This window comes from Pteropus alecto, unplaced genomic scaffold (genome assembly GCF_000325575.1).
Source record: "Pteropus alecto unplaced genomic scaffold, ASM32557v1 scaffold114, whole genome shotgun sequence".
Taxonomy (NCBI): domain Eukaryota; kingdom Metazoa; phylum Chordata; class Mammalia; order Chiroptera; family Pteropodidae; genus Pteropus; species Pteropus alecto.
In genome coordinates this window covers 3,345,984-3,369,319 of record NW_006435793.1, presented here as the reverse complement: position 1 = coordinate 3,369,319, position 23,336 = coordinate 3,345,984, and the positions used below count along the sequence as shown (strand labels likewise).

Genomic DNA, 23,336 nt, shown 5'->3' with positions numbered 1-23,336 from the left:
AAGCACTTGGAAAGCCAAACAATTATCAGAAAGTTCCCTTTCAAATGTGGAATTAGGGAAGCTAATTGGATACTTTTCAACAGTCACCGGCCAGAGAACCCAAGTACAAAAGTTTTTGCTAAAACAAAATATACACATTCCTGAAATACCTCACTTTATGCAAAATCATGCACTAAAAGTAACGGTATTTATAAGGAAAAAAATAAAGCTAGGGCATCTGATTAAAAAACTATGCAACTTTTAATACTAACAAATACTAACAAAAACTTGAATAGTCCAGACAGGCAGTTTACCATGTCTGGAGGCTGCCTCAGGATAGTAAAAACTGCACAAAAGTAAGTGTAAATTCAGGTATTTAGCTGCTGAGATCATGCTAACGAGTGTGGCACTCTGAGCCAGCAGGGCTACTATTAAGTTGGGCACAAGAAGTGCAACCTGCTATGTGTGGAAAGCTGTGCGAGGCTGGTGGTGCCCTTCTCTCGCGGAACAGCCGTGGATGCAGGCTGAAAAGGATCCTGCCTGTATAAGCAACCACGCTCAAGTTGTTTTCCTTTCCTGCTAAAGGTTTTAATTCTATTTCCACTATCCTGTCTCCTCTGACTAGGAAAAATCATGAATCAACACAACTTCCATATTATACTGACGTCATTCTTCTATTTACCAATCATATGTGAACTAATTGGTGGTGTAGCAGAACAGACAATACTCAGTCCGTATCAGGGATACACATTTTCTTAAGAAGAGTGCTTAGATCAGTGGTTCTCAACAGGGGGCAGTATTAGCCCCTCTCTATTTACTCCAGGAGACATCTTACAATGTCTGGAGACATTTTTGGTTTCACAGCTGGGGGAGGGGGAAGTGCTATTGGTTCCTAGAAGGCAGAGATGCTGCTAAACATCCTTTATACACATGACAACTTCCCACACAAAGAAGTATCCTGCCCACAGTGTCAGTAGTGCCAAGGTGGAGAAACTCTGACTTGGAAGGACGCTGTGCTCCTTGGCTACTTGGGTTCCCCTTTTCTGTATACAAGCAAGCAATACAATCATATTCTAAATGGATGCAGTTCGATGCTGCCTAATTTACAATCATTTTCTTGTACTCCCTCCCTGAGATGACAGACGGGTGACTTTGATTGGAACTCCCAAACTCTCCCATCACTCATGTTTTGATTTATTCCATGGAGAGATAATCATACTCATTTGATAAAGATTACTAATAGAAAGCTTGGGACACAGCTCAAAGGTTTTCTCAATAGTGTCTCCCACTCCCAACAACAAGATGCTTCTGTGCTTATATTACCAGAGTAGTTGAACACAGGGCCTCTCTACAGTATAATTCGATTGTCTGGTGCTTTAATGAAAAGAGATCAGGGATAAAATTCTGTTCTCACCACTTTACTAGGTGTGCGACTTTAGTCAAGATATTTAAACCACTGGACACTTGGTTTTATTTTATTTTTTTTGTAATAGGGATAACAGCTCCTGATTTACAGGATTGCTGGAGAGATAAAATATAGTGTGTGAAATGCTCATCAGTACTTGGCACATAGCATATGCTGGATAAATATCAGTTTCTTTTTCCCTTGCAAGGAAACCATACCCAAATTGCCATTGTGAAGTCTGCTTTTCTTGTGCTTCAGCTTTTCTTTTTCTGAGTTGCTCTCTGTTTCTCAAATTCCAAGTTCCAATGACTTCTGTAAGATCAAAATGAAAGTTATGGGAAGCAGTGATGAATTGTCTTGCAGCTAAGTGGTAGAAACTCTGCTGGGGGTCTACGTCCTTCTCCTAGCTTTTTGAGGACAAGGACTCTGTCTTATTTATCCTTGTACCTCCAAAGGATGCCTAAGAGCAAACAGGAAACGTTTTTAAATGAAAAGGTCAGGATTTGTAAGCATGTTACCAACCTATTTTCAAAATAATTTTATATATTGTACAAACATAAAATAAAAGAAAAAAATCAGCCATGTTCTGTCATCTTTAACATTATACTTGTTTTCATTTTAATTCCTCATACCCGTCTAGGTTCTATATTACACAAAGTTGCAATAATATACCACGATCTTATCATTTATTAACAACATTATTTCAGAAACATTTTCCATGATCTAGTCTTCATAATTATAACTTTAATAACTACATGGTACTCAATCAAGTTGGTGTTTTCTCATTTACTCAGTCATTCTACTTGTATTGAACATTCAGGTCGTTGCCAGATTTTTTTTTTTTTTTTGCTATTGTAAATCCAACTGTAATAAGCATATTCATGCATACAGTTATTTTTTCCTTTGGCTTTTTCTTGAGGATGGCGTTTCTCCAAGTTCTTTGAAATAATAGAGGTATCACCAAAAAAGTTTCTGTTGTTATCCAAGTTTGAACAAGTTAATGAGTCATTGATGTAGAACTTAGAACCTGTGGCATGATAACCGATTTGCACTAGGACCCCGAAAAGATAGAGCATGCCCCTTGGACCACAGCACCTTTTGTCCTTAGGACAGAGGTTCTTAATGGTGAACTTTGATGGGACAAAATTATACCTTTATTTTTACCAATCTCTAATTAAAATTACCATTTCCTTCAATTATGAATTCAGGTAACAAACCACAGTAGTTTTAGCAGTATGTGACTTTGTCACCAAAAGAAATTAGATTTTTTCCTATCACATTAAAGTAGTTCCAGGTACCTTAAAATATTATTTATTTTTTATGCTAGTTTATTTGCTTTTTTCATACCATATATAATTTTTTAAACATTTTATTTTTATTTTTCATTCATTTATTTTTCTCCCCTCCCCCAATATTATTTATTTTAAATGCTATATTTGATTTGATATAATCATTATTAGCTCCACTATTGGATCTTGTTATTTAATGCATCTGTATAAAGCACATATAGTAAATACCACAGTTTTTCATTTTGACAACTGTATCTTATTATAATTGTTTCCTTTGTAATCCTTTGCATTTAATTTTGTGTATTTAAAAAATTTATTCTAAGAAGGGGTCTTGGGGTTCATCAGAATGTCAAAGGGGTCCATGGCACAAAAAAGTTTAAAAACACTGTCTGTCTCGAGGCCTAGGATTTTGCAAAACATTTTGAGAAATGCTGCTTTAGGATAGATCCAGTGAATAAGACTAGTGAACCAAAAGAATAAGCACTATAGGTCTTACTACCTATTGCCATGTCTCCCCAAAAATTATTCCAAATTTACATTACCATAGAAGTATATGGGTATGCTTGCTTTACCACAAACATCCAATACTGGGTATTTTCACTATCTTTCATTTCAATATATTTCTTATTAGGAAATAATTTATTATTTCCTGTGTTTCTCTGGCTTATTAGAATCTTAGCACTAGAAGGCACCTCAGGAAGTTATACAGCCCGATTCTTCCCATCTAAATTTATATGAAAGTACTCAATTATGCCTTCCTTTTTCCAGAGCTATAAAAAAGAGGAAAATAATCATAGCCCCAGTTCTTCCCGAGAGACCTCTTATGGTCTCTTTCATTACCTGGAACATGTTTCTTTTCTTGATGAGGATCAGGTGTCTGATGGAGCTTCAAATAAGATTGGTCCTTTCCCAAATCCATCTTGCTGCAATACCTTTCTGCTATTTGGTCTGACTTCTTTACCCTGCCTTTTAAAAAAAAGATCAAAAGCAATTAACAGTTAAACACACACGCGCGCGCGCACACGCACGCACAAACACACACACACACACACACAAGTTCACTTGTCACTTGACTTCCCGCCTAAAAATTTTATCTAGTTAGACCACAGCTGCTGGTTACTTCTACTTTCTTTATCATACTGCACAGGTGTGAGTAGGGGGCATGGCTGCTGCTATGTTCTCACCCTCTAGCACAGTGCCTAGTTATAGAGGAGCCCCATGACCACAGCCTCGCATGCACAGCCTCTGGTACAGCAGCCATTTGGTTCTGTCTGCCAAGTGCCTGAGTCTGAACTTCTGTTTTACATACGAGGTGGCACAATATAGAAAGAACGCTAGGCCTAGGATCTAACCAGCATCATGACCTAGAACAAGTCACCTGCCCTTTCTGTGACTCTCCTCATTTGCAAAGTGGGTAAAAATAATTCCTGACTTGCCCACCTCACACAGTTCTTGTGAACGTGAAAATAATGTGAAAATTATGAAATGTGCATACAGATGTAAAATTAATCTCATATTGTTTTTCTGCATGTGGCATTTTTTTCACCTTAATCTGTTGCAAAATAATGTAAAGTCTTGCTGTGTATGCTGTTATAGACCTAGATGATAGACATAAAGAACCAAATTAGGAATTCAGAGCAAATTTGAACCCTTTTCTGCTCATCCGATCATTCACAAGTGACTCAAGATAACTAATGAAATACACTGTTATTCATTCAGGGAAGGTCAAAAAGCATTTCCTAATGAAATATCACCACATTATGTTGATATTCAAATAAAGTTGAAACCAAAGGAATCACCCCATCTCCCATCAGTCACTCCATTTGTGAAGGCAAAAGGCACAGAGAACCGTGGTTGTTCAATAAAGGAAGGAACACTGAACACCTCCTGGTATCAGCAGCCAGTCTGGGAGATGCAGGGTTCATAAGGTGTTCTGGAGTCACAGACTGAATTGAAGAGAGTTTGAATTACAGTGTTGCCACATTCCCTAATGCAGTGACCTTATGCAAGTTAGATAGTCATGGAGCCAGTTTACCTATCTACAAAAGGTAGATACTGCAGATAATATCAGTATCTGCCTCATGGGGTTATTGAGTTGACTATATCACATAATCTGTATAAGGCATTTTATGTGCCTGACATCTTGAATTTGCTTAATTGTTAGCTGCTTTTATTAATAATTATAAATAAAAATATAGTAGCCAGACTTTGGAAAAACAGGTCATAGTTTAAGTGCACTAAAGAAACAGAAGATCTGAAAGTCCTTTATAATGTGAATAGGTGCTCCTCCTTCTACAGACTCTTAAGGTGTTAGTACTGGAAGGGCCGCTGGAACCATCTAATCCCTTCCCCTATTTTATATACAGAGAAACTGTGAACCAAGGAAGGATTTACCTGTCCCAAATTTTCTTACTTGTTACTGGCAGCACCTCTTACTGTTTATAAGATGGGCTATCTTTTTATGCTTGATCTTGCTTGGGTATGAAAATGTATGTGTGATGCAAACATACGAAAGAAGCAAGTTTTTCAAACACACTGAAAAGTCTTGAGAATTACGTAACAAACACAGTAGTATCTACCACCAAAACTTAGCGTGGTTTTTAATAAGCAGATCCTAATGCTTTAGCTTTAAGTTTCTCAGTTCCCATGTTTTCTCATAAGTCTCTACCTAAAAATTCAGGTAAGTTCAAAGGAATCTTGTAGGGAATGGAGAGCATGCTTTGTAATTTAACTCTTGATAGTTTTTGGATTTTCAGATGAAGGGTTTTAAAAAATCAAATACGAATTAAAAGTAACTGAAAATTATAAAATAGTAGCATTTTATAATTTAAATTTTCATTAAAAGATTGGTTTCTATTTGAGATGTTTTAATTCTTACTAGTTAGGTTGTTTCCTCATGATAGATCAATAAAATAACCTTATAGAATTCCTCTGGGGCACCTTACAGAAGATGCAGAAGTGCTTCTTAAATAGTATTATCCTTACTCAGAGCTTATGACACCTACCCAGTTTAACGATTCAGCAAACCTTACCGAATGCCCACTCTGTACCACACACTGAGCAAGGCTGTCAAGGCACAAAGATGGACACATGCAGTCCCTGTGTTCTAAGTACTGTAGCCTCATAGAGAAACATATACATCTTTATTGTAAGGAAATATTTAGATTTTTTATGCCCTGTCACAACTTTCCTTAGTTGATGCCACCCCTGCCTCATGTTCCTTGTATCTAGGAGCAGAATGTGAAGGGACCGTAAGAGAGTGGGGTCTCAGATAACAGTTAATTAGGGGGCAATTTGGGTGGAGGGTGCCAGTGGAGGGACTTTGGAGCACACTAGATTGGAAGTCAGGCAAGGTGTCTCTGGTGTGATAAGGAGGCCAGAGCAGGAACTTGTCTGAGACAGAAATAACCACACCGTAAGTTCACAAGCCATAGTTCATTGTCCCTTCTCTCTCTAGAAAACTCTAGAGTCATTGCCAGAATGTGAGATGTTAGGCATGAAAGGCTGGATTTTTTTAACAAATGCTGCCTTGTTCTAGAGTTATTTGTACATGTACATTAAACCTCCCTCTAGGCCACAAACTCTTAGGCTTACCCCTCTATCTCCACACTATAGTCTGTGAGAGGCTTGGCCCACAGTAGTCCCCATGAATGCCTTCATTCCTGAATGCAGGGCTAGCTTCATGGGTGTGCAGCCTATGAAAGTACTTTATACACCCAGAGGGGCTGATATGACTGTTGTTTAATAATAGTAATACCATCATCTGTTCCAGAACTTTCTGTCATTCACTGACACTGTCCTATGTGCCAGAGATACAGCAGTTAAAAGATAAAGTCCCTGCCCTTACAGAGGCTACAGTCTAATGGGGAGAGTTAAACAATAAGCAAATAAATAAAATATAATATGTATCAGATGGTGATGAGTGCTTTAGAGAAAAGTGAGCAGGGAATGATAGGATGGGGAATGAGGGGGGAAAGTTGATGGTGGTTGCTATTAAAATAGGGTGGTCAGGGAAGGCTTGACTGATAGGGACAATTGAGTAGAACTGAAGGAAGTGAGGGGCCTGCTAGTCTGATATCTGGGAGAGCATTCCAGGTGGAAGGACACCAACAAATGGCCTGAGGAGAGGGAGTAATAGAAGGTGGGTTCACAGAGGTGGCTTGGTACCTCTTGTGGGGATTTCTACTCTGATTGAGATGCATAGTCATGGGATGGTTTTGAACAGAGGAGTGATGCAAACTGACATAATTTTAAAGGATTATCTTGGCAACTGTGTGGAGAATAGACTATTGGGCATATAGAGAGGTGGTGGAAGCAGGGAGATGAGTTAGGTTTTGCAGTAATCCCGGTGAGAAATGATTAAGGCCTGGACTGTGATGATGGTGGTGAAGAAGTGGTCAGATTCTGGAGCAGCTTATAAATTAGATATGGAGTGAGAGATAAAGAGTCAAAGACGTTGATGAGGGTCTCAGTCTGAGCAACTGGAAGGATGGAGTTACCATGAACAGATAAAAACTGGAAGGAGCAGGCTTGCAAGAGATTATCAGGGGTTTTGTTTTGGACATGCTAATCAATTAGAGAGAAAACAGCAAAGGAGCAGAGGTAAACCAAAGTTTAGTGTCCTAGAAGCCAAGTGGAAAAAAGGCTTCAAGAAGGAGGGAGTGATCAACTATGGCAAATGTGCGAATAAGTAAAGGAAAGATTGAGAATTGTCCCAACAACTTAATTCAATTCATTATAGACTGTAGAGCTCCAAGAGGTTAAATGACTTGGGCATAGACAGGACCAGCTACATAATTTGCAGGGCCCAGTTCAAAACGAAAATGCATAGCCCCTCCTTCAAAAATTATTAAGAATTTCAAGATGGCTACACAAGGAAATTAAACCCACCACAGGGCCCTACTTTCTTGAGTCTTATAGAATAGCTATTATTATTCTCATTTTTTAGACAAAGGCACTGGTGCTCAGTATACAGAGTGATTTAACAAAGGTCATAGAGCTAGGCTGATAGCTTGAGCCTGGAAACTGAGCCGTCAGCCTCCAAGTCCGGCCTTCTTCCTGCTAGCCCAAACTAGATATTGAGGGAGAGAACTGCTTTCCTGCCTCCTGACCCATCTGGATTAAGTATTAAGGCCTTGGTCATGCACTTCAGAGGCCTGAGTGAACTGGGCAGATGTGAGAGGGAAGAAAGCACATTGCTAAGAACTTCTGTCCTAGGGCTCTTTATGATGGAGGTGGAAAAGTGGCACTGGATACTGTTTAGTCACAAACATGACTTTGGTAAAGGTGTCCAAAGCTAATGTAGTTTAAGGCTATGTTGATAAAATTATAGCACCCCAAAACCAGGGAGATCAGAGTCCTGCTACACTTTGGTTTGCCATTCCACACCTGGAGTGTTAGTATACTGTAAAGACCAGGTGAATGGTATTTGAAAACATGTACTAAAAAGAGCAAGGAGTCTGGGACTCTATCATTTCCTTGTTGTGTAATTTGGGGGAAACTTCTCAATTCTTTTTGATTCTCAGTGTTTTCTCTTGTAAAATGGAGAAAAAGTAATACAAGGATTATGTGAGAATAAAAGAGTTCACGAGAGCTTTTTATAAAATGAGAAGCACTGTGCAGAGAGAAGTGCCATAAACTTGGGTGGTGTTAATAGTATTATTAGAGTGTTCTAATGATGTACCTGGGCATTTTCTTTGAGTGCATGTGGGTGGAAAGGTCAAAATAAGGGAAGCTATTGCACACTTCTTTTTTTTAGTGTTCCTTCCATGCTGAAATACTTTTTCAAAGCATTTAAATTCTTTTCAAAAAGTGGATCAAGCTTTGTCTTCCTAAGCAGGGAAGGAGGGTTTCTTCTTTCTCTCTCACACAGACTGTTGATGCGTGATAAATGGGCCTGTCTCTGCTAAAACAGATGCTGCTGTACACATACAGATAACATGTTCTCGGACTTTAATTTAGAATGGCTGTAACCTGACTTTCAATCTAGTTTGTTCCAAATCCCTCCTCTGGCCTCTTCCATTAATATTGCTTTCTATTTCTTAATGTAAAGACAAATAGCATCTCTAGATAAATGTTGGTGGGCAGTCATTTATCTGCAGAAGAACAATCTGTTCCCACCTTGAGTTACCATCATGTCTCTATCCTTTCATTCCTGAATTTCCTGAACTAAAATGTACTCTCAGTCTACCTTTTTTCCCCACATCCCTTTTTCATTCTTTCACATCTGCACTCTACTTTTTTTTCTTCCACATATTGTTCTCTCGTAAGTCATCAATGATTTCCTAATAGCCAAGTCCAGTGGTCCCTTCTTAGTTCTCTCTTTGACTTATCCCTAGCTCATGATTCCTCTGACTACTTGTACCCTCCTTGAAACTTGCTCTGCTCTTGGCTTCTATGGTAATGATCTTTACCCCTCTTCTTCCTTCTCACCCTCCTTCACAGGCGGCTTTTTCACTCCTCTAGATATGGGAGGTATTTCCCAAGGATGATGCCTTGATTCTTTTTTCTCTTTACTCCCACCCTTCTTAGACAGTTAATCCGACTATATATTTTCAGCTATCAACTCTATACAGATATCTTCTAAATAAATATCTGAGTTCTAAGATCACATTTTTAGGTATCTCTTGGATATCATTCATTACCTGAATATCCCACAACAATAAGTAAATATATCTTCAGCCCTAAATACAGTCTCCTCTGTGCTTTATTTCTGCTAGGAGTTCCCTGCTCCTGGTCATCCAGTTCCAAACCTCCAGAGTTGTCTTTGACTCTGCCTCCTCACTCTGCTTCTCATATCCAGTTGGACACAATTTTATGAGTTCATTCTTCCCAGTGTTCTACATGCACACTCCCTGTTTTCCAGTCCCATACCCACAGCCAAGAGGGGAACCTCAACTTCTCATGGGAAATATTGGAAAAACTTCCTAAGTGGTTTATTTGCTTTCATCTCCCTTCACCCTCCCCAGACTATCCTGTACAGCCAGAACAGTTCCCTTATAACTGCTCCAAACTGGCCACTAACCTGTTTAGAATCCTGTAAAGTCTCAGTATTACTTGCAGAATAAAGACTAAGTTTCTCAGCCTGGAATTTAAAGCCGACTTCCCAATATTCTCTAATGTTACTTTCCTGAAAATACCGAGTGTTCTATTTAAACAATGCTACTTGCCCTCCTTATTTGGCCTTGACTCTCACATGCACAGTACCTTTATTCACACCTCCTGGCTGTTCAGTGTCCTTCCCTTGTGCCTGCCCATCCAGGCACTAAGTGCCACCATCACAAAGCCTTTGATGATGATAATTGTGATGATGATGATGATGATGTGTTAGCCACTGTACAAACACATAATAGGTACCTGACATTTTACATACATTATCTCATTTAGCCCTTCCAACTAATATTATCCCCATTTTACTGATAGGGAAATTATTGTTTAAAGAAGTTAGGTTATATCCCAAATTCACATAAGCTCGTAAGTGCCAGAGTTAAGGCTTAAAACCAAGGCTGTCTGACTTTAAAGTCCATAGATTTAACCATCCTATCCACTATTTTTTCCTACCTGGAAGTGATCTCTCCTTTCTAAGCCATAAGCACACTGGATTTGAGCTTCTTGTATAGTAAATAAACATCGTATTTTTTTATTTTGTCGTTCACGTGTACACATCTTTTCTACAATGTTCATTCAGCAAACATTTATTGAAGATTTATTTCTTGCCAGCCCCTTTGCTAAGAATTGGAGATGTAGAGAAGAATTAAACAGGAGTACTTTCCTTTAAGGAACTTAGTCTAATTGAGGGTAATAGACACCAAGTAAACCTGCATTTAGAATATACTACAGTGTGACAATTTTAATATCAACATTTCCAAATGTTCTGAGGATAGAGGTGGAGTGCTTAATTCTGCTTCCATAGAAGTGGAAAGATAAGGTATTATTCTGTGCATCCTATGACTATAATTCTCTTTATTCATAACTACCTTAGAATGACTCTGCATTGGTCAACAAGTAGAGTTAGAAAGATGAAGAGCCTCTATATGTATATAATAGTGTTATGTATTTTTTCACTTTATACGTGTTAAATTTTTCCCTTTTATTAATTTCACAGAAATAATAATATTTATTGAGCACCTACTTAACATATTCCAGACAGTTCTAAGCACTTTGTATATAATAATTCATTTAGTCTTTACAACATCCTTTAAGCTAGGTACTATTGATATCCCTATTTAATAGATGAAGAAACTAAAGCACAGGCATTGAAACTGTGTCCTAGTTCACATACTTCATAGGTAATAAAGCGAGGCGGTGTGGATCTAGAAGGCCATAGCTTAACCACCTTACTCTCTCTCCTCTCAGTTCTTATTTCATATTTAATAAAATATGTAGAAATATATTTTCTTTTGCAATCTCCTCTCTCTCCTTTCTTCCCTTTTACCCTCTCCCTCATGCTTTCCTTCTTTCTTCAATTTGTTGACTTTCTACTCTGTGGCCAAAACTATGTAGGGTGTATATAAAAAGGCAAATATAAAAAACAGCATACATAGGCAATTACAAAGGCAAATATAAAAACAAAGGCAAACATAAAAAACAGCATACATAGAAAATTAAGGGAACACAGAGGTGGGATATATAACCAAGATGGAGAGATGAGATCAAAGAAGTCTTTCTGGAATAGATGATCTTGACAATAGTTTTGAAGGGTGAATAAGAATTAACCACTGAGACACGGCAAGGCTAAGACAAACAAATATGGGCTCTGGAGTCAGATATAAGTTTATTCAAATCAGGTTCTGTGTGACCTTGGGCCAGTTATTTATAATTTTCCAGCCTCAATTTCTCTCATATGTAGAATGGGCATTAAACACTTACCTTTCATGACTATCATGAGAATTAAGAAAAATCAATATGGAAAGCATCTGGCATACAGTAGACCTTAACGTTTAATGCACTGGCTGTTATGCTTGTTCCTAATCTCAATAATAATAAGTGAAACAGAACCACTAAATAATAAAGCTTGGCAAGGCATTAGAGTTATTTTATCGATAAGGAAATGGAGATCCAGAGAGAGGCCACTGTCACACAGGTTTAGTGGCAGTTGGAACTGGAATCTAGATCCTCTGAAAAGTCTACCATTTTCCTGCAACTGTCTGATATTTCAAACTCTTCTGTCTACAAATTAATCAACTTCATCCCCTGGCTTAACAAAAGTTTCCCAAACTTTCCAATTATTTATATTCCATATTCCTGTAATGACATCTTCTGTATTATTATTTACTTTATATTTTTCTTCAAATAAATTTATTTTTACTAAAAGTATTTAAAATGGAAAATTTGTAATAGCATTGTCAATGGAAAACCAACATCATCACCTGTTAAATCACAGGTGTGTTGTATAATAAGTTATATTTCTTCTAAGGCATATTAAAATAAATACTGAACTATTAAAATACAAGGTGTTTCATCTACAATTATCTGCACTTCCCCAAGTGGAATTCATACCTAAAACCTTGGGAAATGCAGACATGTGTAATTAATCAGTGAGTTATGTTCATTTCACAGAACTTCTAGATCATGACCAAATCTATCTTAAAACCAAACTTCCCTTGTACTGGGTAGTTTATAATTCAAAAGAGGCAGAGCAAAAACCCAACTCACTCTCCGGCCTGCCACAGACGCACTGTTATTCATATCAGCTACTCTCAATAGCACCTCTAGTTGAAGACTAGCCTCTCCCATTTTTGCCATTTTTTCATCCTTTGGTGTTTTAGCTACTTACTCTGGCATAGAATATGTACTAGCACCTAACATGATGCTTTAGTCTCATTTGTTTGGAAACTTAAACTCCTTGCTTCCAGCAGATTCTATCCCCTGGACTTGGAGTTTAGAGTTAGAGTTACCTAAATCAGTCCCCTCCCCAAAGGACCTCTGCTGACGATTTGCAACCTTCCACATGGTACAGCCAGCAACGCCTGCCAGAGCGCCTGGCACAAGGTATATATTCAGTAGTCATCACCTGAACCAATCAAGGTAGAGGTGCCTCTGGCTAGAACTGCTGCCACTAAGTGGACGTCAGTGGCAATTGCACCATTCTCGCTTGACAACTAGGTCGTGAGCTTTGGCTCTAGCACTTTCCCTCGGAGGCAGCCTGCCTCACTCCCTAATTCTCAGACACTCTGTTCCTCCTCCCTCCAATTCCTCCTCTGAGTGAGTTAGCACTGGGGATGTTTGCATACCAAACACGTAGTAATTGATATTGTCACAATCTGCTCAATAAACAGGCTTTTTTTTTGGGGGGGGGGAGGTATTTTTGTGTTTCGTGGGGAGTTTTGTTTGTTTTTTAGTAACACTTTGTTCGTATTTTTAGCCAGGTTGGGGAGAGACGGGAAGTCATTATTTTAGCAGGCATAAAATGTATTGCCAGGTCTTTCTTGCTCAGCATTCTCCTAAGCGACTGTGAGCATCTTTAACAGATGGAGCTCAGGATATGCTCAGATCTGATTTTATGTGAGTAAAATCAATGTGAGTTCAATGTGAGTATGAAGACTTCCTTTATGCTTCTTTATGTTCTGTATTGTCACCTTTTATTGTTAGTACTCTTATCCCATTTTAAGGAAGCCATCCTGACTCAGCCACAATAGACACCTGCATGGGAGTCACATAGGAAAGTCTGATGTTCCAACGAAAGAAAAGAAGGTGGCAGGCCTGGTCCAGCACTTCATAATGGGCCTCCTCCCCATCAGCAAAAGCACATCTTATTCTAACAATTAAGTGTCAGAATGTCCTTGGTAATCAAGGGAGAAATTAAAACAAACCCAGAGAGACTAGCCATCTTCGAAGACTGCCCGTAACACCCAGAATTACCCATAATTCTTCTATCTGAAGGGCCTTGGACTTCTTCATGAAAATGAAAATAGGATGTTACATGTTATTGATATAGATTTTATCATTAAAATTGGACACTGTACTTCACTTCTCAGGAAACATTAACTAATAGGAGCAACTATCACCCTGAAGAGTATGTGGTGCAGGGCATAGAGCCTGGATTCTTGAATCAGAAGATAGGTAAGGTATTTGTTTCCACAGAGCTGCTATTAGCTTCTGTTTTCACCCAGCTCAGATGGGTGTGCAATACTTTATTCTCATGCAAGGAGGCTGGGGAGAATCTTGTCAGGCAAAATGTAAATAATTTGGTCCATCCACCCAAGGCAGACTTTCCTTTTCAGAAAATTACACACCTACCCTGATCTATGGAAAACTCCATTTCCACATCCCTCTTCCAAATATGGCACCCAATTGGCTTTAGTTATCCCTCTGAGGAGGGATGAATAGAGTGAACCTTCACTTATCCAGTCAATTTAATTCCCCTTTAATGGGAATTAAATTAAGATCTCAATAATACATGATGACAGTTCTGCTTTCTAGTCTTATAGAAAAATTATGGCTCTACCTCTAAATCCTGGTTATCTCTGACAGAGGAAATGGACAATTGATCAAGTAATAGAGTTGCCACATTGTAGGGAGTAGAAGGAGTGGAAAGAATAGATTGAAGACTAGGTGATGGAATAAGTAAGTAATGAGTGGTGACTCGGTAAATCAGACGGATGCTGGGTCGGGCAGAAGAGCTTTTTATTTTGGAAATTACCTGCAAGCTGATAATTGTACTTTATGGAGTTACATGAGCCTGACACATAGTAAACACTAAATTTCATAAAATTTCATAGCTGGAAGAAATATTTAATGTCACCTAGTCAAATTTCCCAAGAGCTGCCTGAAAGTTCTCTACAGACTTAATTTACTAGAAAATGTTTCTGATTTTAAACATTTTGTTAAAGAAAACCCAGCAGATTTTTAAGGTAACCCTCATATGTTATAGGTCTGTTTATTACTTCAAGACCCTGGAAAAGTTGCTTCATTTTTATGGGCCTTTGCTCATAATGTGACCTTGGGCAAGTCACTTAACTTCTCTAGATATTAGTTTCCTTCTTTGTAAATAACAACCCCAGCTCTGTCTTGCCCACCTCATGGGGTGAATAACAGGCTAAAGAAGATAGAAATAGAAGTATCTTGGTAACCGTAAAGCATGGTATACTTTTTAAAACTTAAAAAGTGTTGCTATTGACTTCTCTCACCAGCTATATACGAGTAGCAATGTTTCAGCCCTCCATTCTACTAAGAGGTTTCTCCTTCTTGTCCGTAACTCCCTTCGTAGAGTTACTCACAGATGGGTCTCTACAACAACATTCTGCAAGGGGTCCTGTGTTTTTCACATGCACACACACACGGAATAGGCTTGTGCCTGTTGTAGAGTCTGTTGTGGGAACGACCAGTGTGCAATGGAGCTTACAGTGGAAACAGCTGCAGGCCTCTTGTTTTCCCCACATCCTCAACTATCAGGGCCACTTGTCCATAGGCCTCTCTGTCAGTGTGAGTGAATCCCAAGGAGCACGGCAGCAGCACACCACACAAAGAATCCTCATAGTCTTCGATTTTGGTCACAGTAAAACCTCATAATGGCACAGATTGTTGTTCATTCTAACGGGCATTTAGCAAGTGTTTGTTATGAGTCAGGTCTTGTTCTTGCAACTGGGGGTAAGAGATGAGTCAGATGTGCTGCCTGCCCTTGAGACCTCACAGTCTAGTGGGAGAAACAGACCCATGAGTGTTATACACAGGATGTGTTATAACCAAAGGCTACACAGTGTTTGGGCATAGCTGATGGATCACTTAAATCTGTCTGAGGGCTCAGGATGGGCTTCTCAGAGATGAGATTTAAACAGAACCTTAACAAGGTGTAGAAATTCCCCAGGGGAAATAAAGGGGGGCAGGCATTTCAGACAGGCGGAACTGCAAGCACAGAGATGTGAGAGGGCATCTTGGTTCTGGGTAACAGGGAGGCTGGAGCATGTGCTACGCATCGAGGAGTGGAAAGACCTGAAACCAGAAAGGTAGTTGGGGTCCCAAGGAGTAGCCTTTTATGATGTCATGAGGAGCTACTGAAGGGTTTTAGGGAGGAGAATGTCATGATCAGGTAAGGTTCTTAGAACATTTAGGTGGTGGTGTGTGGGCTGGGTGGGAAAGGAGAGAAGACAAATCAACTGAGGGTACTGAAGGAAGGGACAGATTCTAGAGAGATTTAAAAGGTAGAATTCATAGATTTTATGAGAAATTGTAAGAGCTTCTGGCACAGGAAATTAAAAGAGACAGAGGCAGACTAAAAATTTAGTGAGGTTACACAGGTTAGATAACAAGATACCTTGCATCAGGCAAATCAGACCTTGACTTCTACTTCTTGACTGCCTGGCCAAGATAGCCTATGAATGTTTGTGGACAGGACGTCAAAAGCTTTTACTACAAATTATTTTTTACAGCTACGAAGGTGGATTCAGCAACTATGGCTGATTGGGCCAGTGTCTTCTACCTTCTTCCCTCCCACTCCATATGTTTTAATCCCAAAGCTAATTGCTTTGCCAAGGAGGATGCCTTCCCCAGATAGAAAAAGGTCACGTTTTCACTAAAGATTAACAAAGAGCAGTGCTAGGATCTCCACACTAAGTTCTCCCTAGATCCATGCATTATCATTAAGACCTGCATAGCCCAAAATGCTCTGCTGCCTATAGAATACAATTATAGACCAACCATGGGGCAAATTCCCAGAAGAATTGATATTTGAACTGGGTCTTGAAGGAAAGCAAAGGAAAACTAAGTATGTTAAAATAATACCCTACATGATTTGGCCCTTTTCTAGAAGTACACCTAGAATTCTCTAGAGCAAAACTGTCCTATAGAACTTTCTGCAATGATGGAAATGTTCTTCTGGACTATCCAGTATGGTAGCCGCTAGTCACATACAGCTAGTGAACACTTGAAATATGACTAATGTGTCTGAGGCACTGAATATTTTACTTAATTTTTATTAAATTTAAATAGCCACTGGTAACTAGTGGCTACTGTGCTGGACAGCGGAACTTGGGAGCCCACTTACCATGCCCAGATTCTGTTTCACATGCTCATTCTTTGCTTCATTCTCCTTATGACCCTTGCCTGTCTCTGTTCTCTTCTGCCTAGTCGTTCCAGTTTGATGTACTAATTGGCTATCTTCCAATATTGGTTCTGCTTCCTGGTTATTGATTTCCTCTCTCTCATCACAGCAGAACCCTAGACTGTCTTCCATTTGACTCAGCCTTAATACAGCCCCAATCTGTGTGGGTCTGCAGGTCTAGATAAAGCAGCTTCACAGAACCCTGTCCCACCACACTTGGCCCTTCACAAGATCTTATGTACTCCCTCTTTTCTTTTCCTCAGTTTCTTTTCCAGGCCACTTTAACCAGCCAGTTAGTAACCGGGAATATTCATTGATATCTTCCCTCCCCGACAACTTGAGTTTGAGGATGGAACAGTTGAGATGGAGGTGTGTGTATTGGAAGTGGAGAGGGACGGTTGAATGCATACTTTGATTTGAGGTCTCTGGTAGAAGGTGAAGGGCTCCATCCTGAGGCCTTTTCTTTCTGGTGTTTTTTTAACTTTGATTTATATAAAGATAGTAATATTGATAGATTGACAACATTTGTGGATGGAAAGGATCGAGTCCAGATATAAAAAGGCTCTCGACAGGCCAAAGCATTGAGCCAAATTTAAAGTGATGAAATATAATGATGATAAATCTTGGATCCTGTAATTGAGTCTAAATGGCTAATTGCCTAAGTATCAATATATACTTTAGAAGATGTGATGGTTTTAGCTGATTATGAATCAGTGCCAGGTAACAGAAAGGTAATATTCTCTTGGAAAGCACTAATAGAATCATATCCAACAAGAGTGTTCATATCCACATTGATCAGACAACACCTGGATTGTTGTTTCAGGTTCTGAGCACCTCACTTTTTTTTTAAAGTGGGGGGAACATTGAAAAACTGAGTGACCACAGTGGTAAAGGGACTGGTAACCTGTCATATAAGGATCTGGGACAATTGAGCCTTAGAAGAGCAGACTGTGGGAAGGGCAGTCACGGAGCAGAGAGCAGTCATGTTCCAGTCCAGAGAGCAGAGCAAAAACAAATGAGTGAAAATTTGAGCAGATTTCAGCTCAGTATGAGGAAAATGTTTCCAATTGTCAGAACTGTGATTTTTGGCAGTTTAAGCTATAGAGGCAGAGTTTAGTAGAGACCCTGGAGAAATGATGTTAAACATGCCCCAAAGCCAGTCCGCTCAAATATTGATTGTCTCCACAGTGATGGATAGTTAATTTAAAATATGTAGGCCTATATACTTGCTGACCCCATTTAGCTTACAGGTTCTATATTAAGTGTCAGACTCTTCTCATTCTAGCTCAGCATTCTAATTAAATAACCTTGGCTCCTTGCATGTGGGAAACAGGTTTCAAGCACAGAACCTCTAGCACCAAGCAGAATGGCAACATAATTTTAGCTCCTGAGCAAAATGGGTCTCATAATAGCGCCAGTACAGCATGCACATTAACATTTGAATATGCTGGATAATAAGCGTGCTAATTACTTTGAGAAGAACACTTGAAGAATAAAATAAGCTGAGATCATTAGAGGAGAAAGGGGCTAACAATTTATGGCATGGCTGCTGCTTGATGTTCAAAAGTACATGACAGCTCTCATCACAGGTAAATGGTAATTACTGTGATTATATTATGTAATGTAATGATAGTGGCAGGAAGTGATCAGAATTTTGTTGGAAGTAAGTTTGTGGTACAGTTGTTGTTGTTGTTTCACCACATTCAGATTTATTACTAACAAATTAAATATGACCCCATTTGATTGTTTGGTTCCTTTGAGAAGTTTCAGTGTGAACCCATTGCTGTATTCATCTCAATTTTGCTGAAAATGGCTAACAGTTTTCACGGGAAATAAGATGCTGAGATGCAGGGACCTCGGGTTGGACACAGGGACACGATCATCATCTTGTGCTGGAATAGAAGTTGTAATGGGGAGCTGATGCCCCACCCCTTGGATGACCTAGACCAGCAGTTGTCAAAGTCTGGTCTGCAGACCTTGCAGGGATCCTGATACTCTTTCAGGGGGTCCATAAGATCAAAATTATTTTCATAATAATATTAAGATGTCATTGGCTTTTTAACAGCATTGAAAGACTACATAGCATATGATTCAATTTACATGAAATGTCCAGAATAGGCAAGTCTGTGCAGACAGAGAGCAGATATGTAGTTGATAAAGTCATGTTCCCCCCTCTCTCCCTCCCTCTCAGCCCCCTACTTGCTCCCCCCCATGAATGTGTTTTTACTCCCTCGCGTCTTAGACGCATATGGAGTTTCCTTTCGGGATGACCATGTTCGGGAACCAGGTAGTGATGGTAGTTGCACAACATTGTAAATGTACGAAATGTCACTGAAGTGTATACTTTAAAATGGTTAAAAAGGTAAATTTTATGTTATGTGAATTTTACATAAAAAGTTAAAAAGTAAAGGTTATACTGCGTGAGAGGTTCTTCCCAGCCAGAATTAAAGCTGCTTGGGGGTTTTCCTGGAAGTTCTCTTTGACATATCTTTCAATAGTTACAATTCTTAAAATAATAAAACATTTTCCTTATTCCCCCAACATGCTAGGCCCTTTAAAACAACTTCTTTGGACTTTGCCTAATGCTAGTTTCTCTACTTGAAACATCCTTTCTGCCAACCTGGAAAGCTATTACTTGTTCTTCAAAGCCCATCTAAAATGATACTCCCCTGGTGAAAACTTCCTGGGCCTCCATCCACCCCAACCCTACTCCAGGAAGAATTGTCCCTTCGCCTAATCTGGTTTCTTTGGTCATATTCCTTATATCATATTCCTGGTATAAGATCTTATCATATTGTATCACAGTCACAATATCACTTTTTGTTAATGTGTCTGTCTTTCCTAAAAGATGACTCTTAAAACAGGAATATTTTCTTATTACCTCTGAAGCCCAGTAAACACAGACACACACAATCCAAATGCTGTGCTAAGTGATAACTTTATGTTAAGTACTTTTAAAAAATTTAATTTCATTATTAGTTTCAAGTATACAGTACATTGCTTAGACATTATATAGTTTGTAAAACGATCCCTCCGATTGCTCTTTCTCTCCCCTGGCCCTCCACCTAGCCATTACATTAATGCTAACTGCATTCCCTATGCTGTGCTCCCCATCCCTGTGACCATCTATCGACTACTACTTTGTACTTCTTTAACCCTTCACGCCATTCTCCCAGTGCCCCAACCCCTCTCCCCACTGGCCAGCACCAGATTGTCCTCTATATTTACGAGTCTGTTTTCTCTTAGTTTCTTTTTATTCCTTAGATTCCACATGTATGTGAAATCATATGGTATTTGCCTTTCTCTGTCTGACTTATTTCACTCAGCATAATAACCTCCAGGTCCATCCATGTACTTGCAAAATAGTAGGATTTCATTTTTTTAATGGTTGAGTAATATTCCATTGTATATATGAACCGTAGCTTCTTTATCCAATTGTCTATTGATGGTCATTCAGGTTGCTTCCATATCTTGGCTATTGTAAATTGTGCTGCCATGAACATAGGGTGCATAGATCTTTATGAATTATTGTTTTGGTTTTCTTTGGATAAGTACCCAGAAGTACAATTGCAGGGTCAAAAGGTATATCCATTTTTAATTATTTGAGAAACCTCCAGACTGTTTTCCATAGTGACTGTACCAATTTGCAATTCTACCAACAGTATATGAGAGTTCCCTGTTCTCCACATCCTCTCTAACACTTGTTGTTCTTTGATTTATTGATGATAGCTATTCTGACAGGTATGAGGTGATATCTCATTGTGGTTTTAATTTGCATTTCTCTGAGGATTAATGACCTTGAGCATCTTTTCATATGTCTATTAGCCATCTGTATTTCTCCTTTGGAGAAATATTTGTCCAGGTCTTCTTCTCATTTTTCAATTGGATTGTTTATTTTTTTATTGTTGAGTTGTATGAGTTTTTTAAATATTTTGGATATTAACCTCTTATCAGATGTATCTTGGGAATCAAACTAACCAAGGAGGTAAAAGACCTGTTCTCAGACAATTATGTCATTGAAAAAAGAAATCAAAGAAGGTACAAATAAATGGAAGCATGTACCATGCTCATGGGTAGGAAGAATCAACATCATTAAGAGGGCCATACTACCCAAAGCAATCTATAGATTCTATGCAACCCCTATCAAAATATCAATGGCATTTTTCGAAGAGCTAGAACAAATAATCCTAAAATTTATACAGAACCATAAAAGATTCTGAATAGCCATAGCAATCTTGAGAAAGAAGAATGAAATTGGAAGTATCACACTACCTGATGTCAAACTATACTACAAGTTTACAGTAATCAAAACAGCATGTACTGGCATAAAAACAGATACATTAATCAATGGAACAGAATAGAGAGTCCAGAAAGAAATTCACATCTATACGCTCACTTAATATCTGACAAAGGAGGCAATGGGGTAAAGAAAGTCTCTTCAATAAATGGTGCTTGGAAAATTGGATAGATAAATGCAAAAAAAGAAAAAGAAACTGGACCACCTTCTTACATCATATACAAAAATAGATTCAAAATGGACTAAAGACTTAAATGTAAGACCCAAAACCATAAAACTTCTAGAAGAAAACAGGCAGTAAACTCTCTGATATTGCTAACAGTAATTTCTTTTCGGATATATCTCCTTGAGCAAGGGAAACAAAAGAAAAAAATAAACAAATGGGACTATATCAAACTAAAATGTTTTTGTACAGCAAAGGAAACCATCAACAAAAAAAGACAGCTGACTGAATGGGAGAAGATATTCACTTATGATACATCTGTTAAGTACTTTTTTAAAGGCTATACCAACATTGACTCATTTAATCTTTATAACTTTATATACATTTTATAGATGCTTAAACTGAGGAAACAAAAACTTTAGGACAAGAAGAGATGTTAAAACAGCAAAACCATGTGATAGCATCTGGTATCAAACTTGGCACGTGGTTGGTGCTCAATAAATGTCTATTCTGATGAAAGAAAAAATGGCTAATAATATTACATAAATGAAAGAGATCCATTCTTATGACTTGTTAAATGTTTCCATCTCTTTTTTAGATCTCATGGAGTGTCAGAGCTATAAGAGACTTGGTCATTTCCTCATGCAAGCGGGAGATAAGTTAGGGGAGCTCCAAGGTGATCCTGTGGGAGAAATATGGATCTGGAGCTTAAGGGGAGAGATCAAGAGTAGGGAAAAGAGTCTCCCAGTTGCACAGAGAGTGAATAAGTTAATCAGGAAAGAAAGGGTAGCTTAAGATGATTATTTAGTCAGCACTTAGGAAACCCCCTGCCAGAAGACAGAAGAAGAACTATGAGTTGGGAGAGTCATAGAGCACAGTGCAAGATGCCCCAGAACACGCATTCTCGCATTCTCAATGAGAGTACACTGAGCTTCAAATTAAAGTGCACTGCAAGGCTTCCCACAAGATCCAGCTGTGGTCTCTTGTCCCATCCCACCCTGACAGATCTCCCCAGAGGCAACTACTGCCAAATCTTTTAGCTATTTCTTCTGATGTTTACCCCCATGTTTACAAACACGTTTTTGCTGCTATTTCTTGATTTTTCCATTTTAGACATTATGTAAATGCTTCCTACTATTAGATTAGGATTTAGCTCTCTGCTACCACTCCTAAAAGCTGAGTGGGCACTAGTAAACCAGAAACCAAGTGACCCATCTAAAAGGAAGGCAGCTGCTACTCAGCGGATTATGGCCAGAAAACGCAGCTCCATGTTGGTAGAGTATGTCAAAGTATGTTCATTTGTAAGTAATTAAAACACAACTGAAAAACTGACTTATAACAATGAAGTGCACACTAAAAGTCCAGAGTAATTCAAGCTTGAATTTTGGTTTGATTCACCAGAACACCAATGTCATCAAAGCTGAGTTTGATGTGAATGGCTGTCCCCAAAGGCCAGAGCTCCTCACCCATATCCAGAAAGATAAATGACACTTCTGGGATCCTCCTTTTCAGGAGGCCCTCACAAACCTCTGTTAATCTAGACTGGGTCATGTGCCTGTAGTGGCTACTGCGGGGCTCTGCTCAGATCCTCTCTTCAGAGGGGACACACCTACCCCTCAGCAGCTGAGAACATTCTTGCTCTCAGCCTCAGGAAACCACTTCCCCTAAGGTTTTACATCCCCTTCCAAGGCACAGCCTGAAGCACAGACTGATGTGAGAATAAAAACACTTGGGCCCCTTCAATTTGGGGCAGTTCTGAAGGGCCACCCCCATTCTTGAGTTCCTGGTGGGATCAGCTGAGGCCTCGGTTGTAACTACTTCATTGCAACTATTGTGGTGGTAGCTTCTCTCCATGTCCACCCTGTCTTCTTCACGTCCCCATAGGTCTATGTCCCAAAAGCATTCCTCAGTAAACCTTCTGTATGCAACTATCTTGGATTCTGTTTCCAGGGAACCCAATCTCTAAGATGGTGCTTATTTCTGAATTAATAAAAGTGACAGGAGATGGGATTATGCTGATGAACTTGGACTAGTTTGCACTCCATGTCCTAGAACCAGAGGTAAGATTAGCCTCTCCCAATGCACATAGGTTGAGCCAGGGAGCATGAAGACCAGAATAAAACTTTGAATTGTTATTAAAAATAGAGGAGGAGGAGGAGGAGGAG

At 39.0% G+C, this 23,336-nt stretch overlaps 1 protein-coding gene across 2 annotated transcripts in view; it reads right to left on the bottom strand.

Annotated features, from left to right (window-relative positions):
• The window catches only part of HEMGN (hemogen), a 43,103-nt gene that overhangs the window by 5,369 nt on the left and 14,398 nt on the right, over nucleotides 1–23,336 (bottom strand). For both annotated transcript variants that reach the window (XM_025046531.1, XM_006911548.3), the window contains exons 3-4: nucleotides 3,514–3,639; nucleotides 1,603–1,696 (exon numbers count right to left, since the gene is read on the bottom strand). In XM_025046531.1, coding sequence (XP_024902299.1) covers nucleotides 1,603–1,696; nucleotides 3,514–3,592 — 173 coding nt within the window. In that variant the 5' untranslated portion in view covers nucleotides 3,593–3,639. The remainder of the gene's footprint in view (nucleotides 1–1,602; nucleotides 1,697–3,513; nucleotides 3,640–23,336) is intronic.